Here is an 18,722-nt window from a genome sequence, read left to right as displayed (position 1 = left end):
AATCCTTAGGACACCCTGATTCTCGAGTATTTGACATGTATATTATACTAATGTGAAAATTCAATCTTTAAGATATTTTCATTTATGCATAAGTTTGATTTTGTGTTTGCTTTTAGTTAATTAAGGATTACACTAAAATGGCGGAGGAATGTTGGTGATTTTAGTGTTATCAACATATTTTGGTGTAATTATTATTAATAATGAGATAGGTCGAGCTCCATTTACTAACTGAGCTAGGAGATGTGTAGTGCATACTGGGAGTGATAAATGTGAACTCGGGAATACAAGGGTCCAAGGGCAGCGTCCCTGGTGAAGTCCAAGGGGTAGAGCTCGTGGCGGTGGTTTCACTGACCAGTCAGCGGACGGGGTTCCAAGGGGCAGTGTCAAAATCACTTGATGACATCGGGTATGACTCCAGCCGTGCATTTTCCCACCAAACTCTCTTGATGACATCATGATGATGGAGGCTTTAGTTATGTCCATTAACTAACGAATTTTACCACCAAAGGGATGCAACTTCCATTTAACTACTTTCCCTCTAGTATAAGAATGTTTTCTGGGTTGGAACTTTTATACACGAAAATCATACATTGATTTGTTTTATCTCTCAAGAACACAAAAACAACAAGGTATTTTCTGTGTTTCTAGTTTAGAAGTGATATGGCTTCTAAATTGAAATTCTTTGGATTATCCCAAATCTGATTTCGTGATACTCCAGGCTATATGGTCGAAATCAAAGATTTTGGAAAGTCATTGCAATCACGATCCAAAGAATATTCAAATATATTGATATTTTTAAGACCCTAAAATCTAACATTGTGTGTCCAGAAACAATGGCAATAATGATGGACCATGTGGTAAAAAGTAATTAGTAATCTTAATAAATGGTTTTTGGTTTAATGATATCAAATGTGTTGGAAACGTCTCTGGTTGGATTCAAGTCTCTTGGTTGACACAAGACATAGATTTAGGAGTAAGATTAAATGAATGTGAATGTTAGTCATTTTAAAATTCATAATAATCTTAAAAACAATGATAAAAAATTCGTAAAATATTATAATACCATTATTGTTTTTTTGTAATTTTTTTGAATGGCTAGTTAATGATTAAAGATTAGTATCACCAAATTGATATAATTTATTAATATCCGTATTAAAATTAAAACTTAGAAACTCTAATCTAAAAAGACAAAATTTCTATCAAAATAAAATAGTGCAAGTGTCAAAATATACGGGCAATTGCAAGAGTACAAAACTCTTATTTTTTTAGAGTAAATTATTGAAATCGTTCTTATGGTTTGGTCAAAATTACACGTTTGGTCCCTAATTTTTTTTTGCGCTCGGATCGTCCCTATGGTTTGATTTTGTTGCATTTTTCGTCCCTTACATACATAAAGTTAGGGACCAAACATGCAATTTTTACCAAACCATAGGGACGGAAAACGCAACAAAATCAAATCACAGGGACGATTCGAATGCAAAAAAAAAGTTAAGGACAAAACGTACAATTTTGACCAAAAATTTACTCTATTTTTTAAAAGCCTTTTTTAAAATTAGAAGACACAAGTACAAAACTCTTATTTTTCTATTCCTGTAAGAACAACTATGGTGACATAATGCACCGCTTTACTTTTTGCCGATTGCTTCCGTCACCTTCAGATCCCAGCTTCTATATATCCCTTCCAAACTCTCTCTTCTATTTCTGCAAATTCAAGCTGAGCTCTCACCTTCATTCACAGAAAGTAGGAAACCTCCGACCAAATATCTGAAAATGGGAATACTTAGGTTGATAACAGGCTGGCCAGGTCCCAGTGGCTTTGGATCAGCCACCACCGCCGAACAAGTCACCGCCGGAATTGATGCCGGCGATCTAACTGTCGTCATTACAGGTACATAGATACATACATACTTTTGTTTTTAATTTAAACATATAAAAGAACATGTATATCGTTCTTCTCTTTGATTCTTCATTCTTTCTCTCTCTCACACACACACTAAGTGTGAGGGAATGTATAGAGTTCATGGTGAAAACTGAGAGATTTGAGTTCTCTGAGGTTAAACGAATGTTAGTGGTTGTGTTTTTAGGCTGAAAGTGTTAAAAACATTTACTCAAAATAACTATATATAATTTTTTTTATTTAATTCGGAGAGAATAACTCGAAAAGTTAGGCCAATTGAAAAATCTGCTTAATGTTTTCAGATTTCTGACACTAATATTTTTATCTTTTTGTAGTTTTCCTTTTTCTAAACTCCTCTCATATTTTTCCTTCACGTTTTCAGAATGCGGGCTAGTTTTGATCGATCGTTTTCAGAATGTAAAATTTTAGACTATAGTTATTTATATTTATATATTCAAATAAAAGAATATGAATCTTATAGACATATGCTCATGTTTTACAAACTTATTAGAAAAAATGTTTAAAAAAATTGAAAGATAACTCTTTGGAGTAGCAGTCCATTAAATTTGATTATAAAAAAAAGGCAATTAGCACGTAGTACTGTAGAATACATCTGCCATGTTCCATGCCGTATTTTGAAGGAGACGTGATATGTTGTAGGAAATGAGGGCATTTATGGAAAAATAAATATAAAATCATCATTAGATGTTAAAGACACTCATTTTCTAACATAAACATCTTGTTAACATTAACAAAAAAACAAACATATATAACTGAATTCATTAAGGTTGTGTTGTGTTTAACGCGTCACAGATGATAAACTACCTTATTTGATATTTTTTTAAATTGTTGTGTTTGATGAGCTAAACAGTAACTTATGTCATATGGGTGTACATATCACTATCACAATTATGATATGATGATATCCTAGGCTCATCTCATCACCACATCATTAGAAAATACTCACCACTTCACATCATTATATTATTTTATTATTATTATTAATTAAAAATTAGAGGAAAAAATAGATGGTTAGATGTTGTCATTATTTGTAGTTTTGACCACATTCCACCGCACCAAGATGCACCACAATCATATAGGATGGTGTTTATTGCACTAGTACTGTGGGCTGCCATGGTGGCAAATAACCACATTTATTCCGGATTCCGGATGATTTAATAAACTAGCTTTTTTAAATGTTGTTTAAAGTGGTTTTTCATAAGTATTTTTTAAAAAATTCAAATATATTTAACTAATTATAAAAAAAATATATTTTTCTAAACGTATTTTTATATCGTTATATATATCTTTCAGCTTGTTTATCAAATGTTATTTTTTAGCACTATCTATTAGTTTTTTATATCAGTTTTCGGCTAACAGTTTCAATTAGGACACAAACCATAACTTAAGTTTTTTTTAGCTATTCCAAATTAATTCTCATATATATATATATATATATATATATATATATATATATATATATATATATATATATATATATATATATATATATATATATATATATATATATATATATATATAAACTATTAACCAGTCAAACTGCTTATTGTGGTTTAAAAATTTAAAGAGGGAAGGTAGGGATATCAAGAGAGTTTAAATGAAATATTAATTTGCATTTATTAGGGTGTTGTATTTATTGTATTTAGTTTTATTTTTTGCTATATAGGGTATGTCTTTATGTTTCCCAAACTACATTGTGACCTTAGCGTAAGGCCTACATACCTCGTGATCGTGTTCCACTTGTACAGCTAAAATCTTGTGGTCCTATTCTATAATTCTTATATATGTATTTCGTGTTTATTAACAGATTTGACGGCGAAATTATTTTGTGGATAGGAATAGAGTAATTATTCAGCTTTACTTTATGATTTATCTTGTTTTTGATGATCATTAATTATTCAACTTTCAACCTATCGAATTGATATTGTAAATTTCAACCTTAATTGAGTTGGTAAGACTTTGACTATAATTTAATATTATTTTTAATTTAAAAGATTCACATATATTTATATTTTGATCCTCTAAAAATGTAAATGGGTTTGGAAATTGTCACAATTCACACACACATATATATAATTAAACTATAAAATTAAGAAAAGGTATAATTAATGGTGGATTTACAGGAGGAGCAAGTGGAATAGGGTTAGAGACATCAAGAGTGTTGGCCCTAAGAGGAGCACATGTTATAATAGCAGCAAGAAACGTGGAGGCTGCAAATGAAGCAAAACAAAACATCCTTAAAAGCAACGAAAATGCTAAGATTGATGTTCTTCAACTTGATCTTTCCTCTCTTAAATCCGTCAAGGATTTTGCAGACAACTTCATAGCTCTTAACCTTCCCCTCAACATCTTGATGTGAGCTAATTTTCACTCTTTCTTTTTAACATTTATATATGCCTAATTAAACCATATAATATGTTGTTTTCAGAGTTGTTCACTAAAATGACTAATTACCACTTTTCCAACGTTTGTCACAAAATAATAACCTATTTCGCTAAATTACGAAATCACTTTTTGTGGTATCATGTTTCACGAAATATTTTCTAAATACTTTATCTGCCAAAATGACATAAATTTTCGTGAAATTAATGATGCAACTTCGTGAAAAATAATGTTGTGAGCTTTGTATTTTTGTGATTAGCTATTATAATATGACACTAATTAAGAAATATTTCCAAATTGTTAGAAACAATGCTGGAATTATGTTCTGCCCCTACCAACTCTCACAAGATGAGATCGAGATGCAATTTGCAACGAATCATCTTGGCCACTTCTATTTGACAAACTTACTCCTTGATAAAATGAAGAACACGGCTTCATCTACGGGCATCGAGGGTAGAATTGTAAATTTGTCATCTGTAGCTCATCTCCACACTTACGAAGAAGGGATCAGATTTGATTCAATTAATGACAAAAAAAGGTAATTTAAAAATAAAATAAAATAACATTTGATACAACAAAATAATGCTTAACAACCTCCTAATTAATATGTTGTCATTGTGTGAATCAGTTATTCAGATAAAAAGGCATATGGGCAATCGAAATTAGCAAACATTTTGCATGCAAATGAGCTCTCTCGACGCTTAGAGGTGGGTTTTGTTGTTTTCTTTAATATTTAATTTCTTGTTGATGAGATTTTGAATTTATTTGATTGGAAATTATGCAGGAAGAAGGGGTAAATATTACAGTAAACTCTGTACACCCGGGTCTAATAATGACAAATCTTATGAAATATTCTTTAAACCTCATGAGTAAGTGTGTGTGTTCGTATTTCTATGAACATATTAATATGTCTAGGGGTTACTTGTTTTTTTCAAACAAGTTTTTAATTTTTCAGATTCATAACGTTTGATAGCCTTTTAATTTTTGTCTCTTAATTATTTCGTAGTCTCTTAATTTTTTTTAAAAGTTCAATCCTTCCAAACTACCTCTAAGTATATATATATTTAAAATATGCATAATTTGCTTTATGTATGATTGTTAACAGGAATTATGAAGCTCCTCACTTACCTTCTATGGAAAAATGTCCCACAGGTACTTTTATTGCAAGTTTGCAACGTAGGAGCACATGAGTTGCATGATACACCTACTAGGCTACTACTCACAAGTCACGAACATAATAATGTAGCACAAATGATGGGTGTGATATAAAATTAGTTTCATATAATTTTTTTTATATTATTTGTGTATAACATAATTTATATAAACTCTATTCTATACATTATTTAATAAAAAAAAATTAAAGCTTTTATTTATGAAAATAAAAAAATAAACATAGTAAAAGTTTATAAAAAAACTCAAATAATATGATAAAAAAAATGAAACTACAAGTTATTTATGGAATAATAAAATTGTAATTAAATTCAATTGTGAAAATTCCAAAAGAAATTGTATTAAAAATTATTTAAGGATAAATTTAAGAAAAACATCTATATTTTCAACATTTTACCTAAAAAGTCATTACGAAACAATTTTACAGTTGATAATTTGATTTTTTTTTTTTAATTTAAGTCAATATTTACCTACTAAAATCGGTTAAAATCGGTTAGTAGGTTACAAATATTTTCAATAATTTCCTACAAAGGTATATCACATTATGATGTTTTGAACTATTTTGAAGTAGAGACTTTCAACTATTTTGTAGTAGATTAGTTTGGACTAGATTATTTTCATCGGAACTATAATGTATTCATTTAGATCCTGGTAACCGATTCTAGTAGGTAAATAATGGTTGCAATGAAAAATTATAAATTATCAAGAAAAAACTAATAACATTATTTTTTTAATTTGCCCATTATTTAAACGAAAATGGTCACACCCTCTTCCTAAAAAACAAATTAACACAATGAAAAGAGGCTATGACTCATAATATTTTATACCATTAGACAACATATCATATTTTTTTTTTCCATTCAATTTCAGATTCCCTTTCCTAACTCCTTAATTCCAAAATGCAAAACCAAATGTATAAATTTTTTACATATGTGAATATATAATTGATGATAAACAGGGGGCAGCAACAACATGCTATGTAGCAATGCACCCGGATTTGAAAGGAGTGAGTGGGAAGTATTTTCTTGATTGCAATGAATGGCCTGCAAGTGATTTTGCAAGAAATCCTACGATGGCCAAAAAGCTATGGGATTTCAGCAACCACCTACTCGATTCTGCTCTTCAACACTCCTAATGTCATCATCTATTTTACTTGTTTTCCCTAAGAAATAATAATGGTATTATGCATTATATTCAATGTTCATCGTGATATAATAAACGTACGATATCCGTGGATGTGGATTGTGGATTTATCTTTGTATGTGTAATACTTGAATGTTAAGAGGGTTGGTTTGTTTTATATTAACTAGTTACATCTTTCATTTTATTGGATTAATTCTTAGTAATCTCTATGGTCATGTTTGGCAAAAAAAATAATAATAATAATAAATTGGCTTATTGTAATTTACTGTAATTTACTGTTCGATAAAACTAAGGGTAGTTTATTTTAGCTTACGAACTAGCTTATAAGCTAGTTTTTTATAAGCTTATGAAGCTTTTTTTTAAATATTTCAAGAGAAATCTCTAGAAAAGTCCTAAAATTTTAGTCTAATTTATGAAAAAGTCTCCAACTATTTTTTGTTTACAGAAAAGCACCGAATACCGGCTAAAACTTCGATAAAACCCTTTTTGGCCGGTTTCGTAGATTTAGCCGGTATTCTGTCCTTTTTCGTTAGTTTTTTTCAAAATATTAGGACTTTTCTGAAAATTACCCGATAACCATTGGGATTTTTTTGAAAATTACTATGGAATTAATAGATATTATTATTAACAAATCATTTATAAACATAAAATTTTTTTATTGTAAACAAAGGAAATGCATTTGTTGTTAATTTCTAGGAATAGAATTGTCAACTATGTACTTCTCTATTGTTTGTTGACCACTTCAAAGTCTCTATGTTCTTCCTATGCATCGTTGTGGGTGTCATAGTGAGAAGTACTTTGTTAGGCATGACCAATACAATAGTTGATAATATTTATTAATACACAATCAATAAGTGTCTACTTGCTATTAGGCATGATGCTATATGATCACGTGTTATCAGAAAATATCATTATACGAACATATAGATCTTTTATTATGTTCTTTAACCTAACGACCACCTAACCTCCAAACATTACCTAGTAACAACCATAAAATTACACACATCTATCGAGAGTGAAAAGTAAACTTTAAATGACAATTTAAATAGATAATGACCCTTCACTTGTTTCATATAAATTATCATTCACGGTTCATTTTTCACATTTTATAGATGTGTGTTAGCCGATGGTTGTTAACATGTAAGGTATGCATGTTGGTTGGTAGTTAGGTTAAACAACATAAAAGGAACACCAACATTAGAGGAATGCTAATAACTAAATTCACCTCACCACCATATCCACAACAATACATAGGAAGAACGTAGAGAGTTTGAGGAAAGCTAACTAAATTACATTAGAAAATTAGACCACTAATTTATTCCTAGAATTAGCAACAAATGTATTTTCTTTTTTTATAATAAAAATATTTTTTATATTTATAAATGATTTGTTAATAATAATATTCATTAATTTCATGGTAATTTTCAAAAAAGTTCTAATATTTTGGTTATTATGTAATTTTTGGAAAAGTCCCAAAATTTTGAACAAACTAACAAAAAAAGACAGAATACCGGCAAAATCTGCGAAACCGGCCGAAAAGGGTTTTTTCGAAGTTTTAACCGATATTATGTGTTTTTCTGTAAATAAAATTTAGTATGAAAGTTTTTTATAAATTAGACTAAAATTTTAGGACTTTTCTAGAAATTTCTCATATTTCAAATATGTTCTTAATTATATTTGTTCTTTTTTTAAGGTATATATCTAAATATCTATTTATGTCATTTTATATTTGCAATCTAACTTATAAGTTATTTTTTACCAAACATTATTAATTCATAATTTTATCAGTTGTCGGCTAGTTTGCCAAACAAACAATGTTTAATGTTAAAATTTTAATTTTCTTTTCTCAAGAATCAAGAGTACATCTTTCATTTTCATTTTGTGAGATTTATTGAAATCAAGATGTCAATAGTTTAATTTTCTTTTCTTAGGAATCAAGAGTACATCTTTCATTTTCATTTTGTGAGATTTATTGAAATCATCAAGATGTCAAAAGTTTAATTTTATTTTCTTAGGAATCAAGAGTACATCTTTCATTTTTCATTTTGTGAGATTTATTGAAATCATCTAGATGCCAAAAGTTTAATTTTATTTTCTTAGGAATCAAGAGTACATCATTCATTTTCATTTAATGAGATTTATTGAAGTCATCAAGATGTCAAAAGTTCAATTTTCTTTTCTTAGGAATCAAGAGTACATCTTTCATTTTCATTTTATGAGATTTATTGAAATCATCAAAGATGTAAAAAGTTTAATTTTCTTTTCTTAGGAATCAAGAGTACATATTTCATTTTCATTTTATGAGATTTATTGAAATCATCAATATGTCAAAAGTTTAATTTTCTTTTCTTAGGAATCAAGAGTACATTTTTCATTTTCATTTTGTGAGATTTATTGAAATCATCTAGATGTCAAAAATTTAATTTTCTTTTTTTAGGAACCAAAAGTTCAACATTCATTTTCATTTAATGAGATTTATTGAAATCATTAAGATGTCAAAAGTTTAATTTTCTTTCTTAGGAATCAAGAGTACATCTTTCATTTTCATTTTATGAGATTTATTGAAATCATCAAAGATGTAAAAAGTTTAATTTTCTTTTCTTAGGAATCAAGAGTACATATTTCATTTTCATTTTATGAGATTTATTGAAATCATCAATATGTCAAAAGTTTAATTTTCTTTTCTTAGGAATCAAGAGTACATCTTTCATTTTCATTTTGTAAGATTTATTGAAGTCATCTAGATGTCAAAAGTTTAATTTTCTTTTCTTAGGAACCAAAAGTACATCATTCATTTTCATTTAATGAGATTTATTAAAATCATCAAGATGTCAAAAGTTTAATTTTCTTTCTTAGGAATCAAGAGTACATCTTTCATTTTCATTTTATGAGATTTATTAAAATCATCAAGATGTCAAAAGTTTAATTTTCCTTTCTTAGGAATCAAGAATACAATTGAATTACAATGATCATCATATAAACAAGGTTTAATCAAATGAATTTATTGTAAACGAACGTAATTTACAACAAATTTAATTAAATCTTTATACCATATCGACAAAAGACACCATATGCATGATCAATTGTATTATGATATTAATGAATGCAATCTCTCGTTTTCTCTCATTCTCTCATTGAGCATCACCTTCATCCACCTCCCACAAACCAAGAGCTCTAACCAAGCATGCGGAAGCCGCCACAATCACCGCTGCAAAGATGGGCGGCACCACCAAGTCAATCTTGGATTTCTTAAACATCTCAGCCGGAAGACAAAAGATATCAGATGGAACATCAAAAGGAACCCTCACAAAACCTTCCTTTTGATCTTGACATACTTTAGAGAAAGAAGAAGATGGTGTTATGGCCCATACAAATGCAAGCTCTGGTGCAAAGGAGGTCACCGCCACAGTGGCGGTCAGAATGGTGGTCCAGGTGGTGGCGTACACCAGCAATGGCCACCGCTGAGTCAACTTTTCCAAAATTGAATTTAAGCAAGAGGGAATTATCATGTTTAATTATGAGATCAAGACAGTTTATGTGATAGAATTAATATGTGTACATAACATATATATAGATAAATGATATTGCCGATGAACCAATCCAACAACTTACGTAATATGTATTGAAGTTGGTGGGAGAGGAGGAAGTGGACTAACTACTCTTACAAACTGCTTAATTGGTTAAATATTTGTTGGGATGTGGAAAAACACACTTATCATCGTTGACTTTGACTTTATTAATCTATTTCAAGTTTTGAAAATATTTTTGTAGTTACAAAGGACTCTCCAATATTGTCTTTTGTTTTGGTTAAATTTTAAATATTACCATGACATGTTAAAATGCATATAATATAATGTACAGTAAGAGTGGGTATAATCTGGTTTGGAACAGAAGATACCGAAAACTAGACCAAAACAAAATCAAACTCGGACCAAACTACATTCTAAATTCGGTTTTCTTTTTGGTTAAATCAACCGAATTATGAATTTTGTTTGTGGTCTGAGTTATGGTCTAATGGGGTTCGAACCAAACCAAATTACTGAATTTAACTAATTAAAATTTTTATTAATTAAATATTATAGTTTTTTATACTTTATAAATTAATAGAAAAAATGAAAACATATTTTGATATTTTATATTTTATGGACAAATCAACTTCTCAATTCCAGATTCCAAAATCTAAAAGTTCCATTTTTATTTATTAACCCATTTTCTATTATGTATCGTTTGGAACTTCATATTTTATGTTTGAAACTTTTAAATATTTATATTTGAAACTTTAGATTTTATGTTTGGAAAATTTAAACTTGTGAATTTTATTTTTAATCTTAAAATTTGGTTTCCTTTGTTTGAAACGGATCCAAACATTGTGTATGTTCCTTTGAATTTGGTTTGGACCCTTACACGAAGGTAATTTGATCATTCTCTTACTCTCCGAAGGGTTTAAAAACGTTCACTTCCATCTATTTCAACCTTTATATATTTATTATTATTTCCTTCTTCCTTATTTATGTTCATCACCCAAAGGTTTTCTCACAAAATCGGTTCGGGAAAATGCTCATCTGTTTTTTTGGAAGCCGATAGATTGTTCAATCTTTATGAATATGAACTCGCTGAATATGGTCAAAACTCAAAAAATTCAAAACAAATCACATCATATCATAGCACCCCAAAAGTAACCAAAATTTTGATATTCAAGTAGAACAATAAAATAAAAACACATAACAAACTCCGATGGAAAATCTTTCCAAAAAAAACAAAACTAGATTAATGTTTTTTTTCAGTTACTTGTTCACTCGGGAATCATACCCTCATTGTCAGCATCACCTTCTGTTTCAATAGTGGGTTTTGATGGTTGACTTGCACCAGGTGCTTGCCTCTTCTTTATTCCACTCACAATATCATCGATTCTCAAAAGCATACATGCTGCTTCAATGGACGTCTTAAACGTTTGTGCCTTCACATTATACGCATCCCAAATCTAAAACATTCAAAAAATTAGTACCACTAAAAATATAATCGTAATAATAAAAAACATAAAATATAGTGATTGATGTGATGTGATGTGCACCTTTAGTTCTTTCATGTCAGCAATTTGACCCGAATTCCCATCGATCCCAGTCCATGCATTCTCACCATTTGCATGCTGTTGAGAAAAATAAATTTAAGAAAAAAGAAAAATAAAATAAGGTGAATAATAAAAAAGTAGCTTACTTTTCCTTGAAGAGCAGTCATGGTTCTAATGACATTCACACCACAGTTTTGTGCCAATGTTCTTGGAATTGCCTCAAATGCTACAGCTGCAGCTTCATATGGCCACTGTTTCAACATTAAAAAAACAAAATATTCAAAGAAATGAGTAAATTGCAATTGTTAACATAAAGGATAAGAGAAAATTACAAATTTGGTCCATGGGTAAACTGGTCAGTTACAAATTATTAACTTAGACAACACACAGAACTAAACACATAGGATACATCAAAATAAGTACGAAATTTGGAAGAGAACTTTTTTGGGACCAAAATGTAATTTATTAATAAAAATAAGATAAAAAAAAATTACCTTTTCAATGCCTTCAATGGATGAGCTCTTCTGCTTTAGAGTAGCAGAAACAGTCAACTCAGTGGCCCCACCACCAGGAACAAGTTTCGGATGCTTCAAGATGTTTCTAGCCACCGACATAGCATCCTATTTAAAAAAAAATCAAAATTTGGTCAAATTTAACAGTAATAATATTTAAAGTAATTTACAGAAATGGTCCTTGTGGTTTGGTGCAATTCGCAGGTTCAGTCCATTTTAAATTGTTCTTACACACAGTCCTCATGATTGCAATTTCTTTCAGTTTTGGTCCCTCCAAACACATTGTATTTACTGATTTGGTCCGAAGGCAAAATGACCATATAGAATAAAAATCCAGTAAATTACATTTTTGGCCCTCGAGTATAGTTAACTTTTTCAACTGTGTCCTTATTTGAGGTTTTGTAACATTTTGGCAATTTTGGTCAAAGTATACATTATTTTTTCACTTTTGGTACCACAAATATAGAACAGGGACCAAAAACATCACAAAAACCTTAAACAATGACCAAAGTTGCCAACATCAGCTACACTCAGGGACCAAAAACACAACTCACTCATCCTTTTTAGGTTGCAAGAAAAGAAAATGAAACCACAAGAACCATCCATGAAAGAAAATCCAAACTCAAACTAAATCTGTAAATTTCACGAAACCACAGGGACCATTTCTGTAACTTACTCCAGAACTTGAGAAAAAGTTTTAAAAAAGTACCTGTAAGTTGCGTTCAACTTCATTCAAAAGATCCTTGCTGGCACCTCTGAGAAGAACAGTACATGCTTTTGGATCTTTACAATCAACAATATAAGCAAAAAACTCATCCCCAATTTTTTTAACTTCAAAAAGTCCAGCTCCAGTTCCAACATCTGATTCTTGAAGTTCATCTGGTCTATTTACAATAACAGCCCCACAAGCTTTAGCAATCCGATTATTATCTGTCTTTCTTAATCTCCTAATAGCACTCACTCCAGCTTTGCTTAGATAATGACAAGCTAAATCACTAAGTCCTTTTTCTGTAATGACCAAATCGGGCTTGAATTTCAAAATTTGAACACAAAGATTTTGGATGTATTCTTCTTCCATTTTTAGAAGAACTGCCCAGTCTTCTTCTCTGACTAATTCTGCATTCGTTTGGTTTTCACCCTTTTTGTATTCCAAAGGGCAATCTAGTAAAATGATGCGGGGGTTTATGATTTTTCTTTTCATTTTTCCAGGGACAACAACGTCTTTGTTGAACATTACACCTTTCAACACTTTGGAATCTTCTAATTGTCCACCAGGGATTTTTTCCACTTTTATGTATTTTTTGATGTCCACTTCTTTTATTCCTTGACCTAGGTCAACTCCAACTGTTGTTGTTGCATCTAGTGCTAGATCCTATAAGATTAAAAAAGATTAAAGAAATTATATGTAAAATTGTAAATTTACAAATATGATACTTACTGCAATTAAATCCCCAAATTGACTTGTAAACTTGGTGCCAATGCAACTCTTCACTAAACCTAGCATCATGGAACCTGTGACACAAGTATTTGATTTGAAAATTGATTAACTGAATTTGAAATGATGATAATAATATATGTATGTATGTAAATGAGATATAACAAGAAAGAATAATATAATTAAGATTTAAGCTTACGATCATTGACATCAATAGACATGGAGATTTTGTCCAACACAGCAAGAGCATCTTCAAGAGCCTTGTTGTAAGCTGCAAAAGTATTGTTTGTTACATATTCACATGTGTTATGTAATTTAGGCAAAGATTTAACAAAATAGTTTGGATATTAAAAAAGAAAAAAGAAAAAAAAGATTTTACCTCTGCAGATAACTGTAGGGTGATACTTTTTGTCAATGAAAGCTTCAGCCACATGAAGCATCTCACCAGCTAAAGATTAAAATTTTAAGAATTAGTGACATGTGAAAATAGTATATAAACCAACTAAACAGAATAAAAAAAAAAGTTTAAAATGTGAAAAAGATATACCAAGAACAATGACTGAGGTAGTTCCATCACCAACTTCCTCATCTTGTGTGCGACTTAGTTCAATCATTGACTGAAAAAAATTAAACAAAAAAGTATAATTTATAAAAACAAATAAAGATAACAAGATTTAAGAGCATAAATATGTAAAAGCCAATGGAAACTTATATGAATATATAAAGTAGAAACCTTTGCAGCAGGGTGAGCAATATCCAGTTCCCTCAAAATGGCATTCCCATCATTAGTGACAACAATTCCTATTAAAAACAAAGATTCAAAGAAGCATTACAACTTTATATTCACTAAAATTCACACACATACACATATGTTCAAAATGTAAAGCACCTCCAGTAGCATCTAGAAGCATCTTCAACATGGACCTTGGCCCCAATGTGGTGCGAATAATATCAGCAACTGCCTGCATAGGGATCAAAAATTATTGTTAAAAGATATATCACTTACAATAAAAAAAATAACCTAGAATCTTGATAATGAACTCAAAATGTTAAAAAAATATCCTCATTTCACATTCCCATTATTATGTTAGAGAATACTTATAGCAGTTTCAATATTATGGCAATTGAATGTTGGATTAGCATAATACTAAAATCATGTAGCCTTCAGACAGAAGCAACTAGGCTTAAATAAAACCTAATAACAATTCAATACGAGTGAATTTGTCACCTTAGAAGCTTGTATATTTGCATGATGAACCTTACTTCCAGATTCACGGGTGAGAGAATCCTCTGCACAGTTTAAATTGTATACACATGGTCAGTATAAGTAGATATTATTCTGAAACTATGAAGAAAATTGCTGCTATTGATTCAAGATGGTGAGTTTTCAAATCAATAGTGAGAGATTTGAGATTTATTGTCAAGTCTATGTTTATCCATGTCAAATTTTACATGTAAGTGATAGAAATTGATGGTGGTAGATTGTTAAACTTAACAAAAAACGCATCAATTTTGCATTTGAAAAGAAGTAAATGCTTAATTTAAGAATGTCAAAACATAGGTCTTTTTGGAAGCGAAGTCTCATTATACAATTAAACAAATAGTTACCGACTTCAAATCCAAAACCTATTGCAACAACCTAGACCATATGATTCAAATCTCTTAGCAAAATGCATACAGTATTTACTCTTATATGAATAGCATCCAATTAAACTTTAAACAGTCACCAAAACCATCTTTTTCGTTCTTGACGCGCCCAGGCTAAGCAAGTCTTAAGCATCAAACACGTAAGTTCGCTTTTGCGTTTTTCAGATTCTAAATCTCGTGAATTTATGGTCTCACAAGTGTGACAGTACTTCAAAACTAGATCAATATAAACCATAGCTAGTAAGAAAAGTACAAATTTCACCACCATTGTCAGAAAAAAAAACCGGGAGCAAATCATGAGATCACAACACATGATCTTCGATAGATGTGTGTGTGTGAGTGCGCGAAAGAAAAACTTACTGAGAACAAGAACCGGTGATTGCATAGCTTGAGGTTAAAGTGTGAGACTCGAGGGATCAGTTGCTGAAGCTGGTGGATTTTTGTCTAGGGTTTCAGTGTTGGCCTTCTTTTGAAAATGAGAAAGAAAATACGAGAAGAAGCGGTATCAGCACTTGCAGTTGCGTTCTTTTTGGTAAGCAAACACTCGAATTCAACTACGGGCTACAGCCTGCTACAAGTCACAAGTGTGCAACCATGGTCCATGGGCTTACTTGGATGGGCCACTAGTCTAACCCATTAAGAATGTAATAAATCTCCATATAAAAATCTTTGTAATTAAAAAATAGAGTTTTGGCTTAAATAACTATTAAATAACTACAAGTCATAAAACTTATGAAAATGTAAGTTATGTTGAGACTCAATTTAACCACTAAATTCTTCAATTTTGGTCCATTTAATTTACTTTTTTATCAAAAATTAACAAGTGAAAAAAAATATTTTCTTTTAATTTCCTACAACATGTTTGTAGCTCCTTATGTGGCATGTCATATAGGAAATTATGTCCCATAAAACTCCACGTGTATTTTTAGAAATTGTTTTTAAATAAAAATTTGATTAAATTACAACAAAAAAAGTCTAACGGCCACCACTACAACAGACGTGTTTGGCAAAAGAAGTTGTTAGCTGGAAGCGGGTAGCTGATAGCGTGTAGCGAGTAGCTGGTAGCAGGAAGTTATAACTTTTATTTGTTATATGAGTGTTTGGCAAAAGTAACTGAAAACTTTTGAAATATATAAAATTACATAAAAGACAATCGATTAAAATTGAATAAATATAAAAATATATTTGTAACGGTAATTATGGAAATTGATTTCAAAAGCTCAGTAGCGTTTTGTTAAACGCTACATGAAATAGTTTTTAGATTTGGAGGGTTTTGTTTAAACTAAAAGTTTAACGCTCGTACTACCAAACGAAGCTTTTTGTTTAAACTAGAGTGTTTTGTCAAAAGATAAAAGCTAGAAACTCTCAAATGCATCCAAAAGTTTCATGCCAAACACGTCCAACATCGGCTTTCCAATCACCACAATCATCCCTACCATCATCATTTAAGTCACTACCAGTATCATTTGTAATATTTTATACATGAATTTGAAATAGGTATGTAACATTGGTATCTGATTTTGGAACCTAAAACTTAAAACTAAATCATTCAACTCAATAAAACCTTAAAACCACTACAACGACAAAGGTCTTCATTATATCACCCGGAAGGAAAAATGAAACCTTAATTTGAGATTTTTGAATTAAGAAATAAAGAAAAGAAAAACTCCAAGAAAAAAAAAAGAACAGAGCTCATAATCATATGCCCGAAAAAAAAACGCATACACACAAACATACAATAAGATTAGTTTGCTTTGGAAAAATAAAAACAAAAACATAACTCATTTCATAACGATGTCAAAAAGAAATGAAAACACACACACACACACACACACACACATATATATATATATATATATATATATATATATATATATATGTTGGGAGAATTAGGGTTTGCGGTGGAGATCTGGATACCAGCTTGGATCGTGCTATCACTTTCCGAACTGATATTTCTACCCTATGTCTGGGTTACAAGAAATTCAGTCTAGGATAATCCAAGCAGACACATACGTTTCTAGGCACAGAAAACGTAAACTATTATGCTAAAGGGTTCTGTAAATGTGTGATGAAAAACGAGAGCTAAAGAACGTATGTCTTCTAGAAAAGAAGAGTTGTTTATATACTAAACACGATTAGGGTTTCATTAGGGTTGGGCCAACATTAGTTGCTTTGGAAGCAAGTAATATTATTCCGGATTAGGGTTACCAAAAACTAACGAGTTTCGTTAGTTTTACCATAATCACCCTCAAGAAATTGAATTTTCCAACCAGGGGCTCTGCCCCTTGGACCCCGCTAGGGGCGCTGCCCCTAAACCCCGCCAAGGGGGCGCTGCCCCGGACCCCAGACTAGTCGTCGAACCGGCTTCTGACTCGATCTTATACATGTGTGCACTCCGCACAACCCCATACATGTATTAGAGTACAAATCATGAAGCCCATTAGCTCACATGTTAGTTCCAGTTACTTAAAATGACATGGTGACACTAAAATCACCATATATATATATATATATATATATATATATATATATATATATATATATATATATATATATATATATATATATATATATATATGTCGGGCCTAGTTCAATGATGAATAGAATTTTCAAAACAAATATAATGAAGAAGTTAATAATGATGGAGGTTGCAATGGATGTGGGTGTTAGCAGCGTCTTCCTAAGTCGATAAAGGAGGATAGGGATGTGATGGAAGAAACAAAAATATGGGGGAGGGAAGTCTGGGACGTAAATAAGAAGGTTGTAAGCGCAACAGAAAGAATAAACAATGTCGTTCAACCAAGCTACGTAGGCTCCAGGTCAATAAATAAATTGAATAACCGGGAGCTAAGGGTCAAAAGGGCAAAACGGAAAAAAAAAATCGAGACTTTAGTGATCGGGGACCATCATTGGAACTTAAGTGACTAAACCGATACAAGATCCTGAGTTCAATGGTCAAAAAAATGTCAAAACTCCTTAAAAAAAGAGCCATGTCTTTTATTGTCTTTTTTTTATTATATATTTATAAAGTTAAAAGGTTTTGTCTTTTTTTTAGTTAGTTTAATTTAGACCTGGACTGGTCCAGTTAAATATGGAAAACTGTATTATCCTTTAGAAATTTATTTACAGATTATTTTATTTGTCATTATAATTATACGAGAAAATTATAAAAATGGCCACTTTTGTTAATTACTTTGCAGAAAATAGTAAAAAAAAAAACCACTAAAATCGTAGATAGATTAGGGTCATTTGTGATTTTCATTTCATATATACGAATGTACAAGTTGGTAAAGCATTGACGTGCATCGATTGTTGTACGTTCGCGGATAAAGATATTTTTTGGTATAAATACATGTTTTACACCCACGTTCGCAGATGAACTGCAATCCATCTGCGATTTACTCTGTAGTCTATCTATTAATGGCCGGTTTAATTTTTTTATTTTGA

The 18,722-nt window shown here is 30.6% G+C and overlaps 3 protein-coding genes across 4 annotated transcripts; 1 reads left to right on the top strand and 2 right to left on the bottom strand.

The window, feature by feature from the left end:
* The first annotated feature begins 1,595 nt into the window (after positions 1-1,595).
* On the top strand, positions 1,596-6,770 carry LOC111887462 (short-chain dehydrogenase TIC 32 B, chloroplastic). Of its 2 annotated transcripts, XM_023883638.3 has the most exons (7): positions 1,597-1,888; positions 4,042-4,273; positions 4,605-4,838; positions 4,929-5,007; positions 5,085-5,169; positions 5,406-5,452; positions 6,429-6,770. In XM_023883638.3, the coding sequence occupies exons 1-7, from the start codon at positions 1,771-1,773 to the stop codon at positions 6,603-6,605; spliced, it is 972 nt and encodes a 323-aa protein (XP_023739406.1). In that variant the 5' UTR covers positions 1,597-1,770; the 3' UTR covers positions 6,606-6,770. The 2 variants fall into 2 exon arrangements, with proteins under 2 accessions (XP_023739407.1, XP_023739406.1); XM_023883639.3 differs by lacking the exons at positions 5,406-5,452; positions 6,429-6,770 and adding an exon at positions 5,453-5,583 and having other exon boundaries at positions 1,596-1,888.
* A 2,764-nt stretch (positions 6,771-9,534) lies between these two features.
* LOC111887499 (uncharacterized) lies at positions 9,535-10,145 on the bottom strand. Its single transcript, XM_023883670.3, has one exon. It carries the CDS (start codon positions 10,120-10,122, stop codon positions 9,745-9,747), a length of 378 nt encoding a protein of 125 aa, XP_023739438.1. The 5' UTR covers positions 10,123-10,145; the 3' UTR covers positions 9,535-9,744.
* Positions 10,146-11,251: 1,106 nt separating this feature from the next.
* On the bottom strand, positions 11,252-15,795 carry LOC111887446 (T-complex protein 1 subunit gamma). The gene is made up of 13 exons (XM_023883617.2): positions 15,636-15,795; positions 14,857-14,918; positions 14,518-14,590; positions 14,362-14,429; positions 14,176-14,245; positions 14,008-14,076; positions 13,828-13,899; positions 13,632-13,705; positions 12,903-13,565; positions 12,176-12,301; positions 11,828-11,932; positions 11,685-11,759; positions 11,252-11,594 (listed from the first exon to the last, which is right to left on the bottom strand). The coding sequence occupies exons 1-13, from the start codon at positions 15,658-15,660 to the stop codon at positions 11,406-11,408; spliced, it is 1,671 nt and encodes a 556-aa protein (XP_023739385.1). The 5' UTR covers positions 15,661-15,795; the 3' UTR covers positions 11,252-11,405.
* Between the last annotated feature and the right edge of the window lie 2,927 nt (positions 15,796-18,722).

This window comes from Lactuca sativa, chromosome 6 (genome assembly GCF_002870075.4).
Source record: "Lactuca sativa cultivar Salinas chromosome 6, Lsat_Salinas_v11, whole genome shotgun sequence".
Lineage (NCBI taxonomy): Eukaryota > Viridiplantae > Streptophyta > Magnoliopsida > Asterales > Asteraceae > Lactuca > Lactuca sativa.
This window is presented reverse-complemented; position numbering and strand designations above follow the sequence as displayed.

Coding starts and splice junctions, on each gene's coding strand:
- LOC111887462 (XM_023883638.3), top strand. CDS start 1,771: ATGGGAATACTTAGGTTGATAACAGGCTGGCCAGGTCCCAGTGGCTTT. Junction 4,839..4,928: donor TCAATTAATGACAAAAAAAG/GTAATTTAAAAA, acceptor TGTGTGAATCAG/TTATTCAGATAAAAAGGCAT. Junction 5,170..5,405: donor ATATTCTTTAAACCTCATGA/GTAAGTGTGTGT, acceptor GATTGTTAACAG/GAATTATGAAGCTCCTCACT.
- LOC111887499 (XM_023883670.3), bottom strand. CDS start 10,122: ATGATAATTCCCTCTTGCTTAAATTCAATTTTGGAAAAGTTGACTCAG.
- LOC111887446 (XM_023883617.2), bottom strand. CDS start 15,660: ATGCAATCACCGGTTCTTGTTCTCA. Junction 14,591..14,856: donor CAAATATACAAGCTTCTAAG/GTGACAAATTCA, acceptor ATCCCTATGCAG/GCAGTTGCTGATATTATTCG. Junction 11,760..11,827: donor TGACTGCTCTTCAAGGAAAA/GTAAGCTACTTT, acceptor TTTTCTCAACAG/CATGCAAATGGTGAGAATGC.